Raw genomic sequence first — 27,016 nt, forward strand, 5'->3', positions numbered from 1 at the left:
GTGTACAGATGCCTCTTTAAATCATAGAAAAAGTGACAGCTTTGGATGTTATTGACAGATTCTCCAGTAAGTTGGCTTAGGCCCAGCACAAGGTGATATGCTTGGTTATTGGGAAAGATATGCCAGCTCACTCAACATGAATAACTTTGTGGTGATCAACGGGACAGCACTAACTGCCCCGACTTTGACAGTGCCAAAACATTATACTCTTCAGGATATGATTGCCCAAGAATTCATTTGCTCCGAAGGGACCTTGCCAAGGCATATTTGAAGACTATTGCAGAAGAACCATGGGACAGCTTCTTCTCAGAACTCCTTAATTGCTGCCCTCTGACCTATTCAGTGTTACTAGATAATGACAGAAAGACTGAGTTGCAATTAGTATACAAAGCAAAACTGAAACAGTTCACTCCAATAACCCAACACGAAGGCTACACTACTGACCTCTGAGGTCACGTGGACCCTAGACTGATGGCCCATGGGGCAGCCCTTTCCACTGATTTTTCTTAACCTTCCAACACTAAACCAGAGTCAAAAGAGCAGAGTCTAAATGGGCACATTACCTAGGTAATGAGAACAGCTGAAACAATTGTACCTGGAGAAGGATGCACAGCATTCCTTCAACCTAACAAGGGCTTTCAGCAGACTAGAGACATAAGGGAAGCAATCACCCAAGAGAACAGAGACCTCCAAACTTAACTTCCACAAGAAAAAAATATAATAATAACACAGCTACTGAACTTGAGGGAAAATGCTTGGAATCAACAAAGTTTCTGTCTTCAATTAGAACAGATTAAGGTCACTGGTAAAATTAAGTCTCAGAAGAATTTCACTGTTCTAAAAGTTGGTGTATTCCTTGTCCTCCATATAGATCCTGATAAAAAAAATCTTCCATTTGACAGCATATTATCATAAATAGATCTGTACCTGAATCATGTGAATAAAGTTCCATTTCTGAAGCTCCTTTTTCTCCGTTATTCTATTTTGATATTCAGATGATGTCTCCTGATGCCAAGCAAACTTTATGTTCTTGAGGTCTGATGCTGCGGCTACACGTTCTAAAATACAGAGAGAAGGGAGCACAAGGTTGATTTCAATTGCAAATTTGGAATCCATTTTCATTTAGAATTTTAATGTAATCAAAGTTACATACATAACAGGTATAAAGTACATTTTTCTTTTTTATATAACTGCTAAAGGCCACTGATCTCATCTGAATTAAAAAAAAATATTAAACTCAATTAAGGGCACAAAGAAAGAGATGACAAGAAACAATGATGGGATTCATGGCCAGGTGAAGATTGCTATTTCCTTGGGTGAATCTTTTATTTATTTCTTTTGTTTAAAGTTTTGTGTATGTGTTTTGTTTTTACATTACAAACATTTACAGAGTATCCCCAGAGAGGTTTCCTGTAAGGAGGTAAAACAATTAAGCAAAGCCACCAATGTAGTGACTTCACCTGAAAGTGCATTCAATATTGCACATCTGTACCACCTCCCTACCTCTTTATTTTTAATTGTCTTTTTAATGAACAGGAATCAATTTTTTTTTGTCTCTCCAACCCTCCGCCCCATTGGGGGAAAAAAGAGAAACAGAAAAAAAATCTTTGTAACAAATATGCATAGTCAAGCAAAACAAATTGGTGAATCTTATCAATAAAAAGTCAATCTACTTGATTCAGAGGACACAGTTGAACACGCCTTAGATTAAACAATTACATAAGACGAAATGGCTCATGGTAGAGGAAAGGGAAGAACTGGAGAGGGCTGAAGATTTTTGTAAATAAACAACACTTAGAGGTTTTACTATCTATTGCTTAGTTTTCCAGGGACTTGTGCTCCCCAGGAAGCTGGCTTAATTAGGCTTCTCTCTTAATAGCTTTAGAGCAGAACAATCAAAGAAGCCATACTGCAAATGATTAAGGGGGTGAGAGGAAGCATCACGTAGTAGATACAGAGAAAAGGACTTAAAACAAGGAAAACTGGCTTTAAATCCTGCTTCTGCTGTATGACCATGGCCAAGTCACTTAACATCTCAGTGCCCCAGGCAACACCATAAGTTATCAATAAGGTATAGATCTGCTATCTAGAGAGAATAAAATTCCTGGGGGGAAAAGGTGAGGGAGAGGGGAGTGGAAGGAGGTGCAACAGCAGGAGGAGAAACCAGAGAAGAGAAAGTTTAAAAATAAAAGTTTGTAGATGGTCATTCTAGTGAAAGTGGTTTTTCCTTGACAACCTGCCCTCTTTCAATTTTTCTAGTTCTAGAAATTTTCTCTTTCAAATTTTCTAGTTTCTAGTTCTTCACCCAGTTCTATTTATTCTTAACTGGATAAAATATTGTACCTTTGTATTTGGCGATTTGTTCAGCATTTGGCTCAACTACTTCATTGTTGATGTGACTTCCCGGATAGTGAGCTTGAACTTGAGAGAGAATCTGAAGGTCAATTTCCCCTGGGAGACAAACAAGAGGATTAGTCAAATTTAAGGCAAGAAAATAAATACTAAGGATAATCTGAGTTGATTTCCCTGCTTCCTTCCACTCCCTAGGATGCTGGTTCTCAAAGGGTATGCCAGGGACTATGTATGCCCTGAGCTTTTGCTCTGTGAGTTTCCAATGACATGGCATTTGCACTTACATGAACACACAAGAGTCTCAGTTTGAATAAAATTTACACTTGTAATTCCATTCATAAGGCTGGAGTCTCTGCCTTGTGGCCAGGAATAACGCTGAGCTATGAACAACAATAAAAGTTTGACAACTACTGCAGTAGAGCAATGCAGAGGCAAGTAAAGGCCCCACCACAAGAGAAGGATTCCTAGCTGGTGTCTGAACCCAATACCTGCAAAGCAGTGGCAGCAATGCTGCCACAGTGATACTAGCTCTGTGTCCCAGACCCTTGGTAGTCTGGTGAAGATGCTGGATCCCCTCTTGGAATAATGTTTTTAAATGCATAAAGTAAAATAAAGAGGACTACAATAAAAGCAACAATACTGAAATAAAGAGGTGTGGAGGTGGCACAGTTGTGCAATATTGAATGCATTTCAGATGAAGGCACTGCATTGGTGGCTTTGTTTAGTTGTTTTACTTCCTTACAAAAAAAACACATACAAAAAAAAACACATAAAGAAAAGAAATAAATAAAAGATGCATCCAAGGAAATAGCAATCTTCACCTAGCCATGACTCCCATCATTGTTTCTTGTCATCTCTTTCTCTGTGCCCTTAATTTAGTTTAATATTATTTTTTTTTAATTCAGATGAGATCAATGGCCTTCAGGAGTTAAATAAAAAAGAAAAATGTACTTTATACCTGTTATGTATGTAACTTTGATTACATCAAACAAATAAATGAATGAATGAATGAATACATGCATGCACGCATACATACATACATACATACATACATAAAGATGTTTTCCCCATTCATGGAACCCCACTGAAATCTACCTCAGGTTAAAGTTCCCTGGGCCTATGAAGTATTGTCAAGACCAAGTTGTAGATGGAGCTGCCGTAGCTGCTCTAATAGATAGTGGGCTGTCAACATGGTAACAGCTAACCCATGCTACCAAGTTATCTGACAATACGAACTAGTCATTTTGTTACCTAACTTGTCTGGCCAGTGGGAAAATACAAGTTCAAGTGTTTCTAAGCCCATTTCATCCAGAGATTCTGTGAGGATCTGATTTTATCATTGTCACTTACTCTGCAAGTCTCTCCACCTTCCTCTTTGAAGCTAATAGGAGCTAATAAAGAACAAGATCCCAGTATTTCTGTGAAAGTTTGGCTTAAAAGAAGCAACATGTAGGAGGGCCAGGCCTGTGCAGGGATGAAATCAGTGAAATGCTCAACTGGTATGATTTAAGGGGTGCCAAGAAGCCCCTTCAGCCCACAATTATCTCCCCTCAAAGCTGTTACTGATTACTGTTAAGTTTCTACCATTTGAGTTTCAAAGAGATAGAGACAAAACCTGTTTTCATTGATATGGGGAATTTTTGATGGGGAAACTCCCTCTATGAAAACAGGTTTGTGTGTTCCCTGAAACTCATAGTTCTGGAAAGCTGCTTAGAGCGCTGACAAGTTAAGTGATTTTCCCACAGTCACATAACCAGTTCATGTCAGAATGGAAACTTGAACCCAGGTCTTTCTGGCTTTGAGGCCAGCTCTCTTTTCACTTTCCATATATTATGATTTAAGAAGTACCAAAAAAAGATTTTCAGTTCAAAATAAATCTCTTCTCCTATGTCTCACTGACCCTTAAATTTCAGACCCTATGGGCTTCATGCCTTTATGATACTCACACTGATCCTTCTTAATCTGAAAGAGGAGAAAAAGGGGACATTTATTAAGCAATTGTATGCCAGGCACTCTAAGTGCTTTACAAATACTATCTCATTTGATCACCACAACAACCCTATGAAACAGGTGCTATTATTAATCCTATTTTACTGTTGAGGAAACCAAGACAAACAGAGGTTGTGACTTGCCTAGGGTGTCTAAAGCCAGATTTGGACCCGAGGTCTTCCTGACTATAGGCCCAGAGCTCTATCCACTGAGCCACCTAGCTGCTAAAAGCCATAAAGATTCCTAGCCATTAATGTCTTGATGTGAGTTAGTTTACCAGATTCTTCCCAAAATGACAATATGCTGAGAGCAAACAGAGAAACAGAGTAGCCCATAGGACTAAAAACTTTGAAGATTTATGTACAAAAAAGTCTGTTATGGTAGCCAAAGGGTTAAATTGGCTAAAGCATTTTGGGTAGATTGATAGGTATGGACAATGACTCACAAGGTCCGTATAATGTGTCTTTGGAAATTGCTCACTGACCTTTCTTCCTCTTCCTCTCTCCTCCTCCAGTCCTTGAGACTTATAGATTGGAGACCTGAGACTTACAGATTTAGAACTGGAAGGAATCTTAGAGATTATCTGTTCCAATCTCCTCATTTCAGAGACAAGATAACTGAGCATTGTTTTAGTGGAAAGAATGGGATGGGGGGGGAGGGAGAGGAGGGGTGTTTGGAAGAAACTTTGTAGGCATAAGTATGCCAGAAACAATTTTCGTCACTTTCAAATTATTTTAATCTAAGCATTTCTGCTTACGCAGAACCAGAGATGGACAGAGCCACCTCATGACTTTGCATATCTCAAGCACAGTCATTTTGAAGACAATTTCTCAGATTCTTGAATAAAGAATATTTCACAGTTAAGACAGAGTAAGAGTTCACCATTTTGGATAGCAGCTGACCAAATAGCTTGCTTCCTCAGACCAAGCAATAGCCACTTAAACCTTTTGCCACACCCTTAAGTTAATCACTTCCCCTAAACATTTTGATTCTTCTTTGATGTCCCCCTTCAATATATTTTCTTCTCCAGCTGGCCAAAGGTGAACAAAAGAGATACTTCTATTAACTGAAATAATCAAAGAGGCTTCTTCATTATCCTAGGTGGATTATTACCTTAATCCATTCAGGGCATGAGAAAGGGCAATCTTTTATATTATACCATTTGCCTTTTATGTCATACCACATAGACAAAGAAGGCCTACTATAAATCCCAGGCCTACTATAAATCTCATATCTAAGTAAGATAATGCACTGAATCTACTGCTAGGATTCTCTGCCCTTCCTGCTCCCTTTTATTCTTCATTTTAAAGGCTGGCTCTCTAGAAGGAGTGAAAGGATACTCTGGGAAACAGAGGCACTGCTATGCTGACAAATATTTAACAAATGAATCACCAAGAAAAAATACACATAACATACTTTTAAGTCTAGTCTACATGATTAACATTTTCTTCAGCACTTTCTTAAATCTAGAAAATCAACAAAATAATAAACCGAGTCTTGATTTGTAGCATTTGCTTATTTCTGAGGTTTAATTGCTACTACTGAAAATTTAACAATCAGATCTCAGTAGCCTGTAGGCTCTGGCTCCAGCACCCTGACTATATAAAGGTGATGTAAACACAATAAATATCAATAAAATTATATTTTTAAAAATCCACGTGCCATTCATGATTAAAAAAATAACAACTATGGAATGATGAGAAAAATAGAAACCACTGTGTCTAGGGCTGGAGATACTGTTTCCTTTATCTTAAAACAGCAGCTTAGCCAGATGGGTCAAATCAGTGGTAGTCAATAGCAAAACCCAAATCCTTAATCCTGACACACCAAAAGGTGAATCATATTTTGTCTTCTTTTTCTGGAACTTGGTGAGTGCTTTCATGTAACTGAACTAGATATTGTGGGTCTGCATGTTACAAGATGCAGGAGCCTTCATGCATCATTCAGAGTCAGTGCCATTGATTTCACTATATTCTGAGCTCAGTGGTTCCTACTAGAAATTCATTAATAGAAGATATATGGCACATGATGCTGGAGATAGGACTGAAAGATGGAGTGTGTTCCTAAACATACCAAGCCAAAGAAACAAAGAAGCTTATATATATATATATATATATGTATATATGTATGTATGTATATGTATGTATGTATGTATGTATGTATATATATATATCTCTATGAAGTCCTTTAGCATTTATTGTCTGTACCAACTGTTCTACCACTTACTGTATATACTACTTTGTATTGTATTTAACTGTTTCAATCATTTATCTTCTATCTTCCCAATGAAATTATTAATGTGTTCAGGTGTCTTTGAGATACCTTATACTTCTGAGCATCTCTGACATCTAGCCCAGCACTAGGCATATAGCAGGCCCATCAAAGGAAACATGAAGTGTGAAAAGTCCCCTTTACCAATTTTTTAAAGGGTCAGGACTCAAAGGAACATAGATTTAGAGTATGAAAGGTCAGGAACTACAAGTTTCCCCATTAACCATATCTGACTCCTCAGCTGACCTCTCCCTATAACTAAACTTTCTAATCCTCCCCTGAAAGTTCTTTTCCTACTCTAATTTCTGTTCACTCCTTCCTCACCCTCAAGGACAGCTTCCACTGCACATGGCTTTTTGTTTGTTTTGTTTTGTTTTTTTTTGTTTTGTGGCAACACTTTGCCATCATTAAACTTTTCTTCATTAATTCAGCAAGCATTTAGTAAGTTCCTCTTTAATAGCCAAGGAACTATACTAGACACGAGTAAAAAGGCAAAAATGATACAGTACCCAACTTCAAGAAGCTTACATTCTACTAGAGGAAAACACCAGGTACTCAAATATGTCAATATAAAATATATACTAAATATATACAAAGTAATTTGGGGGAATGTGTAAGGCTAACAAGTGCGTGTGTGGGGGGGAGATTAGCAGAGACCTGTAAGACGGGGGCTTCGGACTAACCTTGGAGGAAGCTAGAGATAGTATGAGATAAGAGAGAAGAGAAAGCATTCCAGGCATGGGAGGACAGCTGGCAGAAAGGCATGGAAGCAGAAGTTAGAATGCCTTGTATAAGGTATCTTATAGCAAGCAGGCCATTGCATTTGGAACACAAATGATAGGGAGAGGGTGGGGATAACAAGAAATTAGTCTGCATAGATAGACTGGTACCAGATTGTAAAGGATTTTAAAAGCCAAAAACAGGAGTTTGTATTTTATCTCTAGGTTAGAGGTTCTCAAACTTATTTAGCAAACCACTCCCTTTAAAAAAAATTATTCAGTGCCTCCATGGAAATCTATTTTAATATTTTTTTTTAATTTGCATCATTTCAAAAAAAAATATATATATATATACATACATATATATATATATATATTTGGAGGGGGGAAGGCAGGGCAATTGGGGTTAAGTGACTTGCCCAAGGTCACACAGCTAGTAAGTGTGTCAAGTGTCTGAGGCTGGGGATTTGAACTCAAGGTCCTCCTCACTCCAGGGCCAGTGCTCTACTCACTGAGCCACCTAGCTGCCCCGCAATTTTTTAAAATATTGTATCTTAAATTTAATAATTTGTTGTAAAGTGTGGATTTTTTTCCTGCATTGAAACTTTGAAGAACAATATTGCATTATGCAACCATATAGTATTGTATCGTAAACAAGCCATTACAGGCACATATTCCTGCCAATGCATGCTGGACTTCCCAACAATGCACAGCACCCTCACCTGCCAAGAGTTGCCTGTTCAGACTTGTCATTGAACTTGACCACTGATAGGTTATAACTTGCATTTTGTGTGTTTATCTCAAAAAATAACACAATTACTATGACTTTGTGCTTTATAACAGATGAAACATGCATGAACGATTTTTCAAAATTTTCTTCTCTTCCTTCCTGATGCTTCCACTGACATCTTATTTTTATTCAATGCCCCCAATTGCACCCAAAGCTACTACTACCTCCCTCCCTATCACTCCAGCATTCCCCAGGGGGTGGTATCGCCTACTTTAGGAACCTATGCCAGGCAAGAGAAGGCAATTAACTGAAGCTTCTTATACAGAAGAGTGAATGATCAGAGCCACACCACAGGTATATCAATGTGGCAGTTCTACAGAGCAATAACTCAAAAAGAGGAAAAACAGGAAACAGAAAGACCAAATAGGAAGCTAAAGCATTACCGCAGGCAAGAAGTAGTGAAGGCCTGTGCTAGGGTAGTAGTTGAATGTGTATAGCACAGTGCCTGGCACATAGTGGGTATTTAATAAATGATTATTGAATGATTGACTGAATGGAGAGAAAGGGGCACATGCAAAGGATAGAAGGAAGCAAAATTATCAAGACTTGGCAAATGCTTATATATGGGAAAGGTGATGAGGAAGAATAAAATTCAAAGATAACCACATGGTGGTGAATTCAGATGACTGTTAGGTACGGTGTAGCGAGACCCTTAACTGAAATAGAGAAGTTAGTAACATGCTACACTACTTCCACTTCCTCATATTAACTGAAATTTGGCTTTCTCCTGAGGAATTTACCATAGTGCAGCCTTCTTTAACACTGGCCATTTCCCTCTCCAACCTCCCATGTGACCTGGAGCTAGAGGCCTTAATGAGCACAAATTTCCAGACCATTAATTTGCTACCATCATCCAACCAACTCTCCTTTGAACTTCATTGCATCCAGTTATTCAAATCCTACATAATTATGGACGCAGCAGTGAAAGAGATGCAGTACAAGAAAGCACAATGGGAAAGAAACCTTTTGGTTTTTCTCAGCATAATTCTTCATGGCAGGAGCCATGATATTTTATGTTTAGTCCGGTGCCCGACATGTTAGTTCTCTATAAATGACCTATAAAGCACATAACCAAAACACCAAGTTAAAGCACAGTGTAAAAGGGAAACAGAAGCCACTAATGTAACAATTTGGGGCAATTTTAGAGTAAGTGAAAAAAAGGAAATCTGGAAGCATGCAAGCAGGCTTTTATTGTTCATTCCTAAGCCATCTGGGGCACACGGTTCTGAGATCCAAAACACTGTGTGCAAATGTACTGAATCAATGTATGCATGTAAGCATGTGTGTCTGTTGTTTTTTAATGGAACCATATCCTTCTACCACATGGCCACTCAATAAACATTAATTGATTATGATTTTGATAGCTCTAGACTGTCAAAATATGTACCTTTTACACTTTCAGCAAACACAAAAGCCAGCAGTTGTTTGGGTAAACAAAAGCCTTATTAAGCAGTGACACATTTGAGTGTTTCCCCTAAAGGAACAAAAGCTGCAAAGGTTTATATGACAGATGGAAGGGGTCCTGGAAATAACAATGGTTTTACCATTTTTACAATTCACCATTTCCTCTCCCCTCTCCTCCAACCTTTGGTGAATAACAAAGCAAATTAAGTGGTACAGAGCCTACTGTCTAAAAATTAGGGGAATGTCATGATTAAATGTGTTTTTTTTTCATTTATTAGCATTTGCTAAATATGTAGAAATACAGCAAATACAAATATATATCAATATAACCTGATAGTCTTACAGTATGTCATCTAAGTAGCCATTGCTGATTTTTAACATTCCTCTCCCCCATCCAAATCACTTTATGTCATAATTTAACCTGTGGTCTTAATTGACTCAGCTAGTTTTTTTATATGTAAATGAATGTCCTGAGGCATTTATAGTCAAATATGTGGCAGCTTGCATTATCAACAATTTGGCATTTAGGCCACTGGAATTATTTAAACTCTCTGGGATAATTACCTTTTAAAGGCTACCACAATGTTCACCATTTAGTTTCTAATTAAACATGTTAAATAAAAGGACAGCTTAGAACAGTAGTTGCTTCGTAGAGCAGTAGATGGCTTCTAATTTTAAAGGTTATGGGACCCTAGTTTTAGAGATGGAAAGAACCTTTAGGGATCATCTAATCCAATGGAGTCAACCTCAAAAAAGAAAGAGTGTAGCTCCTAGGGACCACTAATTCAGGCATAAGGATCTTCTGGGCACATATTGACAGGCTTAAAATGTAATGTTTTCTATCTTTTATTGTATTTTTATTTATTTTTCTATTTCCCAAATACATTTTAATCTAGTTTGGGCCTTACTCAGGCTCATGTTTGATACCTATGTTCTAGTACAATCCCTTTGTACTACCTATGAGGACACAGAGGCCCAGCAAGGTAAAATAATTTGAAGTTTAGACAGGTAGTAAATAAGTAGCAGAGCAGGAATTTGAACCTGAGTCTTCCAGCACTAAATCTTGTGCTCTTTCCATTACATCAGTCATTATACCAAATGGCAGAGATACTGTAGATTACAGGATGACAAAAATTTTTCTGATTTGAAAAAAAAAAAAAAGAGGGAGCAGAAGTCTGCAAGGTCAGATGAATTAACTTTGATTCCTGGCAAAATTCTAGAATGAAATCTTAAAGGGATGGTTAATGAACACATAGAAAAGGAAGCAATCATCAAAAACAGTCAGCATGACCTCATCAAGGTTACGTTAGTATTACAGAATTTCTCTTACTGAGATAGCTACTAGATTAGATCAGGGAAGTCCATCAGTTATAATTTGTCAAGATTTCAACAAAGCATTGACAGTCTACCAGCAGTGTGGTGGTACAGTGGATAGTGACAGGCCTGGAGAATGGGAGATTTCATATTCCTGAGTTCAAATCTGGCCTCAGACACTTATTAGCTGTGTGATCCTTGACAAGTCACTTAACCCTGTTTGCCTCAATTTTCTCATCTTTAAAATGAACTGGAGAAGGAAATGGCAAACCACTTCAGTATCTTTTCCAAGAAAACCCCAAATAGGGTCATGAAGAATTGACCAGAACTGAAACAACAGGGTTGGTAACTCTGGGGGGAAATTATGCACGTATACTTTTAAATGTAATCTGAATTGTTTACACTTTCTTAAGTCTAGACAGTCAACAAAACAGTAAATCAGGCCCAGATTTTTAGTTCACCAATTTCTTTAGTGTAAATTCTCACAATGAAAGTTTAACAATGGGACCTTTGATCAGAGCTGCTTCTAACACACTCCTGTTGCTAGGTCATTAACGTAAGGCTTAAAGGAAGAAGAGGGAAAGCCAGGGAGAGAGACTTATCCTTAAAATAGCCTCTTGAGTAATCTCATTTCCTTAACCTTTCCTTAAGGGGTTTTCTAACTATCTTTGTGATTTGGGCAAATTAATTAACAAGTCCTAATCTATAAAATGAAAGGTTTTGACTAGGTGGAATCAGTAGATTCCTTCTGGCCGTTAGCAATCAAGGAGACTATTGTGTGTGCCAGAGGATTTCCCAAACAGTGGATTTCAGCTTGTTGACACAACTTTAGGATTCTTATAGAACTCGGTGACTGAGTAAGTTGCTTGGTTTCTCTGACTGTCAGTTTTGTCATTTGTTCAAATAACACCTGGCCTACCTCATAGGTTATTGTGAAGACAAATTAAGAAAAAAGCAGATAAAAGACCTTAAAATTATTTATTGAAGTCATTATTATATATTATTATCATCCTGTGGGGAGGGGAGCTCTTAACCTATTCCTTGTAAGAAAACTCCCTCTACCAAAGATGAGCATCTATAAGCATTTATAGTGACAGAATTGCCTGAGGGCACTAAAAAGTGAACTAACTTGCCAAGGTCATGCAGTGGGTAATGTGTCCGAAGGCCTTGAACCAATATCTTCTTGGCTCTGAGGCCAGCCCCCTATCACAAAGTAATATTGCTTCTCCAGCATATTATTATTATCAGCATTAGTTTGTAGCCTGTATAGCAGACTGTAAATCAGAAAGATTTATGAATCCATGCTTACTTCATTTCACTACACCATTTCCAAATGTGTGTGAATTCCTTAGATTTTCCATCTGGGTGGAGGGGAAGAGAAGATAATTACTCCATTACATGCTGTATTCAAATTATTCTTTATCTGGTGTCTATTACAAGTCTCAACCTAGAATATTCCTAGTATTTAGAAGACTGTGGCTGACCAGAGAAATAATTTACATTATAAGTGTGGAAGCAGAAGATGCATAATATGATTTGGCCTGAAGTGAAAAATGAATCTGTCTCATATGTAGGTAGTGTATTCTTTTCTTGGTATTTCAGTATTGATGTAGTTTGTCAATGTGGAAGGTTGGGAGCAGAATATTAAAATGGCTGTAGAGTCCAAAGGGAAGAACTGTAAATAAACATTCAGAGTCAAAAGAGCACTGACATTTGCTTTCAGATGCCTCTTGGCATTTGGCTCCTGAAAACTTCTGCCCTAAAGTTGTGAAAGTGAATGAAGCTGTTGGAAGATACTAGCCACAAAAACACCTTAAGGAATGGAAACATTAAGAAAGATGGCGAAAATGGCTTTGAACACAAGGCCAGCTAAATTAACAGATTAGGCATATCAAAGAGAAATTTTAAAAATTTAAAATACATACTATATATACACATACATACATGTATACATATATGTATATATACATATACACATATATTTCTAAAAGCTGGATTTTATCTTCATTTTCAATTTATAAATGGTACAATCTGCACATTAGTTTAATTGCCATGGAAATATATACAAAGACCCAGGGGAAGATTCTGAAGCATAATTACCATATTTTCAAAAATCTCAGTGTTCAGTTACCCTTAAGGACTATAATGACATGTTGGCTCTCTCTTCCCTATGCCAACTCCTTCAAGATTGTAAACTGTAAGGCCTCTGAGGTACCTTCCAGCTCTAGGCCTATAATAAATCTATCTATCTATTCATCTATCTGTATGTCTGTCTTATCTATTTATCTGTCTGTCTGTCTATCTATCTGTCTGTCTATCTGTCTACCTACTTATTTATCAATCTAAAATATATGTATATATGTGTATATATATTATGTTTAATGTATACACGTACACTATACACACATATGTGGGTTGTATCAAGAAGAAACTGGTGGATGTGAGCATGGTTGTCTTTACAAATAGATGGCTCCATGATTTCAGAACCATTGGGAAGTCTCCTTCCCCCAGTAATGGTCTATCCACCAAGAAATGACTGAAATGCTTCACCAGAGTTTTATCCCTTTAGCTCATGGTTTTGGCACCAGTCAAAAAAGAAGCATTCATGAGGTTAATTGCATAACACTATCAGGCATTTGGGTCAGCTAGGTGGTGAAGTGGATAGAGTGCCAGGCCTGGAGTCAAATCTGGCCTCAGACACTTATTACCAATGTGACCCTGGGCAAGCCCCTTAACCCTGTTTGCCTCAGTTCCCTCATCCATAAAAAGGAGCTGGAGAAGGAAATAGAAAACCATTTCAGTATCTCTGCAAAGAAAACCCTAAATGAGGTCACAGAGAGTCAAACATGACTGAAAAACAACTGAAAATCAGTCATTTACAAAGTAATATGAATAAAAGATCTGAGGCTTTGATAGGAAAGAGGTAGGTGTGGGAGGGGAAGGTTGAGGAGAACATTGAGTACCTGATTGAAAACAAGGACACCATTGAAGGTTGAAGGCGTACAAAGATGTTTTAAACTGGAAACTCCAAAGATAAGCTTTGCCTCCTTCTCAATTATGCCTATGGATATGTAAGGTCCTTTATGGGCATGGATGATATATTTTCAAAGAAAAATTCAGGTCCCCTAGTATAATGTTTTCATGAAGATATTTGTTTTAATACTTTGTATTTCCCTTTGGCCACCACCTTGGCTTCCCAATATATCTGTTGATTTTTCACATTAAAAATTTCCCTTTGTTTCTGGGCTTTTGTTGGTTGAGTATGATATGCCCATGCAGTTTCTTTCCTCCCATCCACAACATTGGGAGGCTTTACTTCAAAGAAGACAAAGTTGTCCCACAATTCCCTGATTCCCTGACACAGCTTCCTCGTCATCCAGCGACAAAAAAAGCTTCCAAGCTACATATAGTCTTGGCCTCTTAGACTTAGTGGGGGCCTAAGACCATAAGAGACCATCCTCTGAGGACCTACTGTCAAGACCAGTGTTTCCAAATGGAGATGAAGGAGGTTGAGTACAGAGTAGCTAAACGCCATTATCTACTCACAGCATATCCTTGCTGTGTTATGGCAAAATGAATCTCCTTTTGTTGACTGTTCAATGACTTGGAGTGACCCATTTCAAAACAATATTGAAACTAAATTAAGAGGGTGCTGTGATAGAGCCACATGTACAACATTGAGCTATAGCCTAAATGGTGTTTTCATGTTTTTTCCAGCCATCAATATAACATAACTGAATGATATACTGAAGGTAAAAAGCCTTAGTAGCTATACAGAGTGTGACAAAACACCTGATCAAGTCAATAACTTTTCTTACCTTTAACACTTCATTATTATTATTAATAGTGCTTCTTTAAACCACATATCCTGTTCTACCTTTAAGCATAGTATTTACCTATCCTTCAAGGATCAATGGTTTCAGTGGTATGGATACAAATAGGTTCCAATCCCAGCTCTCCCCTTTACTACTTGTGTCATCTTGAGCAAGTCACACCTTCTCTGCTTCTCAGTTTCCTCACTGTGAGGTAAGGTAATTGGATTCCATTATCTCTAGTTAGGTCTCTATTTTGTCCCATCTTCAAATCCTAAAACCTGCCATCACTTTCAATTTCAGTCCTTTCACATCTTAGTGGATGGTATCGGAATTCCTAAGTTGCTGTGGGCATAAAAAAAATTGTCTATTGTTCATTTTTCTGGTGACTAATTTTTCCTAATTTATCTAGGCTGGTTCTCAGAAGGCTCATTACAAGCAGTTTCATTGGACCTGAAAGCATCGATAAACTGAAAAGCACCACGCTAAGAGCTGGGGATAAAAAAGAAGCAGTAAAAATCAGTCTGCCTTCAAGGAGCTGACATTCTAAAGAGGGAGACAATTTGAATATAAATAAGTGTATATACGATAAATGTAACCTTAGATGGCAAGGGACTAGCAGCCAGGGAAATGGGGAAGGCCTCTTGCAGAAGGTAATGTTTGAACTGTATTTCAGAGGAGCCAGCAATTGGCAAAGCTTTCAAAAACGCTGGGTCCTCACTATAATGGGGCTATCAGATTAAGATTTTGCTGGATATTAAATGTAATCAATGGACAGGGGGTAAATAGCGGGGTCAAACAGTAGAACATAATTAAGAAAAACTCATTGTGTACATATAACCTATTTAGGGTACATTTGATATCTTTTAAAAAATCTCACAATTAGAAGTACTTTAGGCTCTAAACTATAATTACTTAGTGAAGTAATTTTCTGTTTGGGGTTTTTTTTGGAGGGGAGAAGGGAAGGCAATTGGGGTAAAGTGACTTGCCCAAGGTCACACAACTAGTAAGTGTCTGAGTGTTAAGTGTCTGAGGACAGATTTGAAGTCAGGTCCTCCTCACTCCAGGGCTGGTGTTCTACTCACTGCACTATCTGGCTGCCCCAATGAAGTAATTTCTAATGGGCTGCATAGTAACACTGCATCAGAACCCTTTATATAATGAGCAAGTATCAGTACTCTCAAACAAAGACAAACACTACTGTTTAATTCCTCTTCTCCTGTTATAGCTTCATGTCATTAAAGCTATTTTTATTACCTTTAAGTTATAAGAGATGAGGAGCTATTCTGTGAAGTTTTAAAGCTGTCCAGGTGCTTAGTCACTCTTTAACTCTGCACCACAGCTATTTAGGTGGTAACCAAGTCAAATGAGTAAAGTACATGGGGACTTGGGAAGGTCCTTGCAGACTGAGACTTTTGGCTTGCTTTTGCCCAAAAGTGACATATCGATTCCTGTCACATATGACCCCTATTGAGTCATCTTCTCCTTACTCCCAGATTCCCAGACCTTTTTTTTTTTAATATATTTGACCCGTACATAGCTCCAAATCCCTGGCCTTCCTCTCTATTAACTCTGTCTCACTTTAACAATATAAGAATTTCTGGCAGTACTAGAGTTTCATCATTGTTTTTACACAAGGGGTCAAAATTAATATAAAAGATTTATTCCTTATCAACCTACTGCGGTCATCATGAAGAATGCTATTCTTGATGAAGTGAAGTCAAAGCTTACATTTTCCAACTGCTTAGCCTAATGCCCTATGTGGGGAGACAAGATTATGGGATTCTGGTCCAGACAGATTCTTCCATTGAATCCGTGTGTGACCTTGAGCAAATTACCAAGGAAACTGAGACCCAGAGGAGTTATTTTCACCTCTTCTGAGAAACTAGGTGATGCAGTAGTAAAATGGTATAGGACAAGGAGTCAAGAAAATCTTAGTTCCCACCAATAAAATGGAATGGGATAGAAAATGGATTAGAAACCATAATTTGACAATATGTTGTTCACAAGAGACACATTTGAAGAAGTAAGGCACATATACAGAGTTAAAATAAGAGGGTGGAGCAGAATCTATTATGTTTCAACTGATGTTAAAAATAAAGCAGAGGTACCAATCATGCATGATCTCAAAGAAAGAAAAAGCAAAAATAGACCTAATTAAAAGGGATAAGCGGGGAAACTACATTTTACTAAAAGGTAGCACAGTCAATGAAATAATATCAAAACTTTTTATAGCAAGTTTCTCAGATAATGGACTCATTTCTCAAATGTGTAGAGAACCAAGTTGAATATATAAAAATAAGAGCCATTCCCCAACTGATATAGTAAAATGATATGAACTTTCAGAAAAAGAAATCAAAACTATCAATAGTTATATGAAAAAATACTCTAAATCACTGTCAATTAAAGATATGCAAATTTAAAAGAAATTCGGACATACCAACTCACACTTATCAGAAATGATGAATGTTAGAGGGGATGCGGAAAAACAGGTACACTAATGAACTGTTAGTACAGTTGTGAACTGATCCAATCATTCTGGAAAACAATTTGGAACTATGCCCAGAGGGCTAAAACAAAACAAAAATAAAAACAAAAACCAACTGTGTATACCCTCTGACCCAGCAATAGCACTACTAGGTCTGTACCCCAAAGAAATCCAAGAAAAAGGAAAATGACTCATATATACAATAACATTTATAGTAGCTGTGTAGGGGGTGGCAAAAAACTGGAAACTGAAGTGATGGCCATCAACTGGGAAATGGCTGAAAAACTTATGGTATATGATCATGCTGGAACACTGTTGTACTATAAGAAAAGAGGGGAATGGTTTCAAAAAAACCTAGAAAGACTTATATGAACTGATGTAAAGTGAAGTGAGCAGAACCAGGAGATCATTACACAGTACACATTAACAGCAATACTCTATAGCAATATTGTAATAATTATCAACTCTGAAAGACTTAGTTACTCTGATCAATCCAATGATCCCAGACAATTCTAAAAGACTCATGATGAAAAATGCTATGCACTTCCAGAGAGAGAACTGATAAACCCTGAGTGCAAAATGAAGTATACTTTTCTCACTTTATTTTTCTTGCTTTTTTGTGACACAGAAAGCGTGGAAATATGTTCTGCATGATTTCACAGGTATAATGGGTATCATATTACTTGCCTTTATGGGAGGAGCTGAAGGAAGGAAGAAAATTTGGAACTCAATTTAAAAAAAGAATGTTTAAAAATGAATAGTAAACTAAAAAAAAAAACACAGGGGACAAGAGCGAGGAAGAAGAAGACATGAGTTCAGACCTGGCCTCATATATGCTTACTAGCTATGTGATCCTGGGCAAATCACTTAACCTCTTTGTCCCTCAGTTTCCTCATCTGTAAAATGAAGATAACAACAACATCTACCTTGCAGGACTGTTGTAAATATCAAATGATTTAATACATATAAAGCACTTTGCAAACCTTAATGTGCTATATAAATGATAGCTATTACAATTGCTTTTATTACTATCTTTTAAAATAAAGGTGGTAGGTTATCTCTTCCTTTGAAGTTCTAAAAATATATGAACTATATAATGTACATAACTACTATGTGTACTTCAAATAATTCATCAAGAATGCAACATTCATATTCTTCTACACAAACCAAAAATAGTTATTGTGTGTGATGGTGGTGGTGATAGTGATGGTGATGGTGAAACTGGGTTTGGAGTCAAAGAATGTGAGTTTGAATCCCAGACCTGCTCTTACCATCACTGTGACTTTGGGCAAATCACTTAATTTCTCTAGGTCTCAATTTTTTCATTTGTAAAATGAGGGAGTCAGACTGCGTGACTTCTAGCTTTAGATCTGTGATCTTCTATGATCTTGTGTATGTACATACACATATGGGTTATACTAGGCTTTGGGCTCAGTCCCACAATAGGTTAATAAAAGCCAGCAGAAATCTGAGTACAGTGAATTCATCTGAGTTGTACCTCAGCCCATTCCTTATAAAGCCTTCTAGCAGTTGGACATTAACAGGGAACAGCAGGGCAGATAATGTGGTTCTCCTTAAAGCAGAGCCCAGAGCAATGAGAAACCATAAGCCACTATTCCCTTCTGGGATTTTCCTTCTAGGCATAAGTTTATATATAGTAAAATTCTAGCATCCTATTCATCCCAGGAAGGCCATGGGCTTTCCCCCCCCTCTCTCTAAACCATCAGGCACATGGATAATATTCATTAAATGGTGAATAATAACAAGGTTGCACAGGGAAGTTTTATGTTAGGAAATAGGATTGAAGCCATTTCAGAAAAAAACATTGAACGAGATTTAGGCCCATGGAATAAAATAATTCTCAATATCTCAAAAGACGCTGTTGAAATCAAAATAAAATGAAGATTTGGGAAAATTAAAGAAATACTTCTGAATAACAAGAACAATAATAATGAGAGACATTTTGTTTCAACTCTTTAAAAAGCAGGACTTCATACTTCCTAGTTTAGGCCCTGTAAATCCAGCACTTTTTAAGCTTCTGCTGAAGATTTATTTCCCTCCTGATCTATTACCTTTGTTTTTCTTCCTACATACACAAAAAGGAATGGACTTTGCACACCTTGCTACATTAGAAAGTATAATCTATGTACCACAGTACTTGCTTATCTGTAGTGTTTTATTGATGTGAGAGATTACTTGAAGGCCACATAAAAAGGTTATCATTGATTTCCTTTCTTTTGGATTGCTCAAGGCTCTAGTTCTTGCTTAGCTTCCACAAAGAGTTGCTGAATATCTTTGTAGAAAGCCTTGCTGTTTCTCTCGACTGGCCCATCTATTTTGATTCTACCTAGGTATGGTTGGCCAGCTAATATTTTTTTAAGTTCTTGAAATAAGAAGTTTTCCCAATTATTGGGATACTTCTCCTTAAGCCAACGAGCAGGTTAACATACTGGCAAAAAGGACATTTTTCTAAGATCTCCTTGATTTACGACATGTCCACATTTCTTTCTACAGTATAAATTGTATGGAAAATCATGACTAATCATGAGAGGACACCCATGTTGCCCCAAATACCTAGCTTTTCTTAATCTGCTCCAACTTTAGCCTACAGCTCAGAGCTCATACATTTGAATGTAGCTGGGTGTCAAATGCTTTTCCAAATTTTTTCTCATAGAATACTTTTTTTTCCCATATGGTTCTTAAACCTACAAATGGGAGATGCTCAGTAAACATATGCTGTTATAGATGATGGATTTTAGCCCAAGTAGTAAAGTCGACAGTTCTTTAAAGCAGGAGTTCTTACTCTCACCTTTGTGTGTTGTGAACCTCTTTGGAAATCTGGTGAAACCTATGGAACCCTTTACAGACTAATGTTACTAAAAGCAAATAATAAAATACAAAGGGCTACAAAGGAAATCAATTATATCGAAATGCAACTGTCTGTCCCTGTCTCTCTGTCTCTGTGTATCTGTCTGAACAGGTAGCTACGTGGTACGGTGGATGGAGTGTTGCCCTTGAAGTTGAGAAGACCCTGAATTCAAATCTAATTTCAGATGCTTACTAGCTGTGTGACCTTGGGCAAGTCACTAAATCTTAACTTACTCTCAGTCTCCTCATTCATAAAATTGAAATACTGATAGCACCTCCCTCCCAGTATAGCAAAAATTAAAGGAGATAACATATGCATATTTACATATGTGTGTACATATTTCTATATCTAAGTTAACAGACTTCGGGTTAAGACTTTCTAAAAAGGCTAAATACCTTACAAACCAGGGATTACACAGGCTATAAAGGATGCCATCAAAGAAATGTATGACTGGGGAAAAAATAAAAGATGGATCAGTCAATCAGTCAATCAATAAACATTTATTAAGTGGCTTTACTTAAGGATAAGTAAGCATTTACTATGTGCCAGGCAGTGGATATAAAGTCAGTCCTTGCACACATGGTCAGGTAGCAACAGTGTCAGATGATGGATGGAACATCCATTTGCTTTGTAGCTAATCATATAATATACAGAAAGCTCAAAAAAGGTTCCCAGGATGTTGGATGGATTCTATGGAAACTTGTGAGTATACATTGAATACAGTCATATAGATCTGGAGGGTTGTAACCTGCTGCTGGAGGAATCACATATTCGTTGGATGTCCAAAAATGCTGCTGTGATGAGATCACAGATCAACAGAGATTTCAGAATGGTTTCTTTCTTATACTTTCCAAAAGAACTCAAAAAACAAACAAACAAAAAACAAACAAACAATGACCATGCATCACATTCGATTTCAGAGAGTCACCAAGGAAAATGAAATCTACTTTGTAATAACTTGACTTCTTATGGGGCATTTCTAATGCATCTGATTCATACCTTAGGGGAAATTAAGTTACAACTCACAGTGACTCAAAGGTCATTCATATCACACCTGGAGGAATTCATGCTATTAATACAGTGTTTAATTTCAGTCAGGTTCAAATCTCTTGCAATTGTTTCTCATGTTCTTTGTAAGTGGTATATGTTAGCTCCCAGATACAACTCTAAGGGACCACTGCAGTAGGCAAATATTCCTTACTCCAGCTAGCTTAAGAGCATCTGGCTAAATGTACATCAGGAATTCAATTAACTTTGTATTAAGAGGTCAATTATATTGGCCTTTGTATGGATTGTTTTTAATTACTTTTCCTTGTAATCCTTTTTCCCCCCTTGTCTAAGCACTAGTGAAACTCTGATATGATATTCATAGTGCCTGTCTGGCCTATGTAACATATGCAGAACACATAGGAAATGCTGGACCTGGTTATATTAAACTAATTAGACAATTAGTAGCTGTGAATTCTCTCAACCCAAAAAGTCAATCATCAGCAATGGATTATTTTTGGCCATAAGCTTTTGGAAATTTTCCCATCTAGCAATATTCTTTGTTCTTTGCTCCTTGAATCTTCTTGAGTCCAAACGGCACTTCAGTTGTACTTTGTTTTCTGGGGCATGAGTAAGATTTCTCTGGCTTTCTTGTGGCTACATGTTAAGCCATTTTCTGTCAAAGAAAAGTCATTCCATTCCATTCCATAAAGGACTGGTGGTGATTTTAGTGATAACATGGTCTAACACATATCACTCTGTAGTATATATTTCCTAGATTCAAACTAAGAATATGAGACAAACTGTGGATAAAAATATGAAAATGAATCAATGATTTAGGTATGGTGCCAACATCAATCAATCACCATATATTTGTTGAGAACTACTATGTTCAAGGTATCTGTATATTTGGAAATAGCCAGACACCTGACCATTTTTTAAGCCTTCTAACATTCAGGGTGAGGATGACTATTAGAATACACACACACACATGCACACATACATACATACATACATACATATATATATATATATGAGAGAGAGGAGAGAGAGAGATTCTTTCTTCTCTGGACTGGACAGACAGGAAGAAAGCTTTAATTTATATCAGGAAATATTAAATTTAAGATATTAAACAAATACCACATGGGATTGACTAGAAGAGCTGTGAGTCAGTGACTAGGTGCAATTCTAGAATTTCCTTCAGAGGAGTATATACATATATATATATATATATATGTATATATGTGTGTGTGTGTGTGTGTGTGTGCGCGCGCGTGTGCATGTGTGTCTGTGTGTGTCTGTGTGTGTGTGTATGTTTGGAAGGGGGAAGCAAAGCAATCGAGGTTAAGTGACTTGACCAAGGTCACATAGCTAGTTAAGTGTCAAGTGTCTGAGGCTGGATTTGAACTCAGGTCCTGTTGACTTCAGGGCCAGTGCTCTACTCACTGTGTCACCTAGCTTGCCCCGAGGGGATATATTTAAAGAAAGGATACAGATAGTTGTCTTTGGGATTGGTTGACATGAAATTTTACTAACAAGACAAGGGTATACCTGAGATGGCTTCTTAAAGTACCATCCAGACCTATGATCATTTGGAAAAATTGCATAAAATAGTCTTAGTACATTTGTCATGCATAGATTAGAAGAATAAAATTATGTCTATTACTATATCACATAGGTGGTACGAATACTAGTACAGAGGCCTACAAATTGCCTCAAATATTATCATTAATTGAAGTACTAGTATCACTAATACTATTAATGATAATACATTGTTGTGTTAAGTACGCGACTTTGCCAATGTCACAACTATCTTAGCTGACAGAAGGTTAGATCATGACCCATCTCTATTTTATAGTCTCAGAGACTGAATTGTTTCCAGGAGATTAAATGACCTGCCTATAATCAAGTGTCCTAGGTGGAGTTTGAAACTAAGTCTTAATTCTCAGTCTAGCAGTCTATTATTTCATATTGATTCATTAATGAAGATAACAATGGTCTTAATCTCTTTTTCCTTCCTTCCTTCCTTCCTTCCTTCCTTCCTTCCTTCTCTCTCTCTCTCTCTCTCTCTCTCTCTCTCTATCTGGTAAGGAAACTCTCTTTACCAACACAAATAAACAACTATTCTTAGAAAGTTGTCTTGGCCATTGAGAGGTTAAGTAACTTGTCAAAGGAGTCAGCACAGGAACCCAGTTCTTTCTGGCCCTAAGACCAGCCTTCTATCCACCACGCTAAGCTAACTCATTATCATCATCATCATCATCATCATCATCATCATCATCATCATCATCGAGAGGAAGAGAATAAGATAATAATAATTTAATCTGCCTAATGAGGGAAAAGAAAAGGAATTACTGTGGCATTAACAACATTTCTATTGAATATAACCATGGTTCTTTGTAGAACAATATGCAAATCATGAAATACAAATCTTTATTCATACCTGCTCCACCACCTATGCTTAGAATGTTAATTTCAGATTTTTTGTCTCCAATCCTGAAAATAAAAGACATTTACATATTTTAAAATGGGTGCTAGGTGCTGTGGAAAATCTGATAAAAAAAGTTGTAGATGACATGATTCTCCCCACCTTCCTGACCCACCCCAGGGGGAAGAAATGAAACAAAATCTCTACAACTGGGAGTTAAAAAACAATAAAAAACCTTGTTATTTGTCTCCTTCGATAAGTCAGTCATACAAACATTAATCAAGTGCTTCTGGGTAAAGCACTATACTAAGTAAGGAGGACCTCAAAACTAACCAGTCCTTTTCTTCAAGGAAGATTGTACATCTTTGGATACAGAGAAGAATTTGGGCAGGCACCAGTGAATAACAGGAGGACTGAACCGAATGACCCCTAGAGCTTCTTCGAGAAATGCTATTCTGTGATTTTATCTGGCTTTGGACAAGTCCCTTTGCCTCTCGGGGTCAGTTTATTCAACTATAAATTGAGAGAAGAGGTACAGAAGAATATGTGTGGACATGGGAAAGCTGAACTAACCAGTGAGAAGAAGGCACCTATCTCTGGTTCATAGGAATTAAGATCAAGAAACTGGGAATTACGTCTCATGAATTTCTATTAAGTTTATATTTTTTAAATGAAGTAAGAGCATTCAACAAGATCCTTCACAGGTTGCCTTCCTTTATTCAAAATCTACTTCAAACTTCTCTCCCAAGGAGACTTCCAGCCCAAATATCCCTTTGCTTTATATTACCTGCAAACATGCACATTGCTTTGAAAAAATTCTTTACTTATTTTGTTGGTTGGTTGTTTTTTTTTAACCTGGACTCCTGTTGTGTATACCTAATTAGAATGGACATCCAGTGAATATGGGCACTGTTATCTTTTATTTCCTTTGCATAAATACAAATAGCCCCACTGCAAATTCTAGGTGATCAAAAAATTAATAAATAAATAAGCATCTGGTATTTCCATGTAGCAGTAGATCATCAGGTTGTGAATAACAATATCAGGCGTGCTCCATATCATACTGTATTCTGTACTTTCTACCTGTATGACCTTGGGCAAATCACTTAACCTCTCTGGGCCTCAGTTTCCTTGAAAGTTAAATGAATGGGTTGGGCTAGATGGTCTGGAAGGTACCTTTCAGCTGTAGGTCCATGCTCTTATTATATAGCCTATATATAATATATTCTATTATATTTCCATAAATCTTTTTGGGGGTTTTTTTGTAGTGGGGCATTCCTTTCTTGTATGAGTTAGACTCGATAGGACCTAGGTTTCTTCCAACTGTCAAATTCTGTGATTCCATAAAATGTCAAGGCTCTGTAATTTCTTTGATATGGAATACTGACTCCACCAACATAGATCACAGCCCCTCCACAATTTAATTGATGGTCTTAAAGAATCACAGGAGCTAAAAAATTCATCATCTTAGGCCTAATCTGTAGATGAGTTTAGTTAATTTTCACTAGGCTGGTGCTATGACAACGGACCTATAGCCCATTACCTAGGGTCTAGCTGAAGCCTTTGTACCATAGAAAGCCTTGAAAAAATTTGTGCTCTGCTGGCATAACCTTCCAGAACCCAGGCTCACTTACATACCTGGTAAAGAATCATAGTGGGGCCTTAGTATTCTATCACAAGAAAATAAAATGCCATTTTTACACTGAACTCCTGGGACATAATTGTTTTGTCCCTAGAAAAAGAAAACTGGAAAGGCTTGGGAAAGGCGTAGGGGATCCTATTAAAATTCAAGCCAAGGACTCCCTTGTCTGCTATTGTCAGATAGGCCCAATGACAAAATTTAAGAGAAACCGGAGTGAAAACCAGGGGAGGACAGAATTTAGGGATTTGGTGCAGCTATAGATAGGATCTAAAGCTCACCCATTTCAGTATCTTTTTCCTTGCCCCAACCCAACACTTCTGTTCCAACATTTCTGTTAATTTATTGAAATCCACATCCCCAAGGCAGGAGATTTGATTATCTTTAGAGAGTGGGATCTAGTCCTCTCACAATGCTTATCAGCTCTACGACAAATTGAACACATTCATCACACACACGCACACACACGAACCTCATGGATTGTAGGGGAGCAAGTCTGTTTCACTGATAATGGGGAAACTCTCTTTTAAAAGGGTCATACAGCTAATACCAGCTTGAAAAGATAGACATTAACGATTTTTCTTTTGGTAAATGATAAGTGAAGCGATAATCATAATAATACATAAGGAAATGCATTTAAATGGATATTACTAAGGCTAAGGGGCACCCAGTCCTTTCAATGGTAAATGGTATTTAATGACTGTTTAAAATTCAGGCTAATCTAGAAAACATAAATGAAGGAAACCCAATCTGGGACCTAAGGATAATAGGAATGATTTTTGCTCAGTAGAAACAGAACTGAACAAGTACAAACACCAGAATTTAGAATGATGTCCAGTGGTGGGTCAAACTTTAAATAAGTGGGAAAGGAGGGGGGTGACAGAAGGAAGGAAGGAAGGAAGGAAGGAAGGAAGGAAGGAAGGAAGGAAGGAAAGAAAAAAAGAAGAAGGGAGGGAGGGAAGGGGGAAGGAGTGAGGGAAGGAGGAAGGAGGGAGAGAGAAAGGAATGTAAATATCTGAGTTTAAAAGCTTTTTATCTTTTCACCCCGAAAATGTATTCGGTGCCTGGAAATGGTTAACTCTTATCTACTTGTGGCTGGAAAGGCTCCTATTGCAAACGGGGCCATTGGGTGGAATGTCTAAATGAAAGGTTGGACTGAAGCCTTTGGGTTGGGGGAGGGGCGGGGAGGGAGGTGGGGGACAGGGAGGAGTAGGGAGAGAATGAGAAGCAGAAGCTATCCGTATCTCTCCCTTGCCACCGCATGCCCAGCCTCGGTTCCTCCCGCAGCATGCATTGATCACTTGCACGGACTGTGGTTTCCCAGGGGTCTGTCCTTCTGGAGACAGCGTCTGTCTTTTGTTACCTTGCTATAATGCCTGGCAGCTTCTCCTCAATGAAATTCTGCATGCACTGGTGCTCCGTGGAATTAGCCAGAAACCGGCGAAAAGCTTCAACGTATCTGCCATGATCAGAAAACAAGCTCCTCATGGAAGATGCCATGTTTGGTTTTCTGAGAAAGGCACAAGGGGAAGGGAAGTTTCTCTCTCTCCCCGCCACCCCGCTCCTCCTCCTGGCCACCACCCTCTTCCCATCCCCCAGTCCAGAACTTAGACTTGTGGGGAGCAGGTCATCAGTGGCCGCCACTGGAACGGGACTCATTAGCATATAAAAAGCCCCACTGGACTTGGTTCTGGAGACTTTAACCCCTGCTGAATTGTTATTTTAGTGAAAGGGAGAAAGGTAGTAAAACCAGGCAGTAAATCCTAGTGCTGCAACTTTTGTTTCAAACCTCAGGGGGCTTTTTTGCCAGACCTATAAAAACCAAGATCACTTTGGCTTCATTTCTTGTTTCTCCTGTGATTGTCCCAGCAAAGTCAGCTCCAAGTAGGAAAGCTAAACGTCTGAAAAAGCCAAAGAAACCTCAAACTTACGGGAACATTGGCCATTATGGATA

The 27,016-nt window shown here is 37.8% G+C and overlaps 1 protein-coding gene across 1 annotated transcript in view; it reads right to left on the reverse strand.

Moving 5' to 3' along the window:
* HNMT (histamine N-methyltransferase) overlaps nucleotides 1-26,658 on the reverse strand; it is a 53,796-nt gene extending 27,138 nt beyond the window's left edge. The window contains exons 1-4 of the mRNA XM_036744399.1: nucleotides 26,426-26,658; nucleotides 23,439-23,491; nucleotides 2,344-2,451; nucleotides 928-1,058 (exon numbers count right to left, since the gene is read on the reverse strand). Coding sequence (XP_036600294.1) covers nucleotides 928-1,058; nucleotides 2,344-2,451; nucleotides 23,439-23,491; nucleotides 26,426-26,562 — 429 coding nt within the window. The 5' untranslated portion in view covers nucleotides 26,563-26,658. The remainder of the gene's footprint in view (nucleotides 1-927; nucleotides 1,059-2,343; nucleotides 2,452-23,438; nucleotides 23,492-26,425) is intronic.
* Between the last annotated feature and the right edge of the window lie 358 nt (nucleotides 26,659-27,016).

This window comes from Trichosurus vulpecula, chromosome 2 (genome assembly GCF_011100635.1).
Source record: "Trichosurus vulpecula isolate mTriVul1 chromosome 2, mTriVul1.pri, whole genome shotgun sequence".
NCBI classification, from domain to species: Eukaryota; Metazoa; Chordata; class Mammalia; order Diprotodontia; family Phalangeridae; genus Trichosurus; species Trichosurus vulpecula.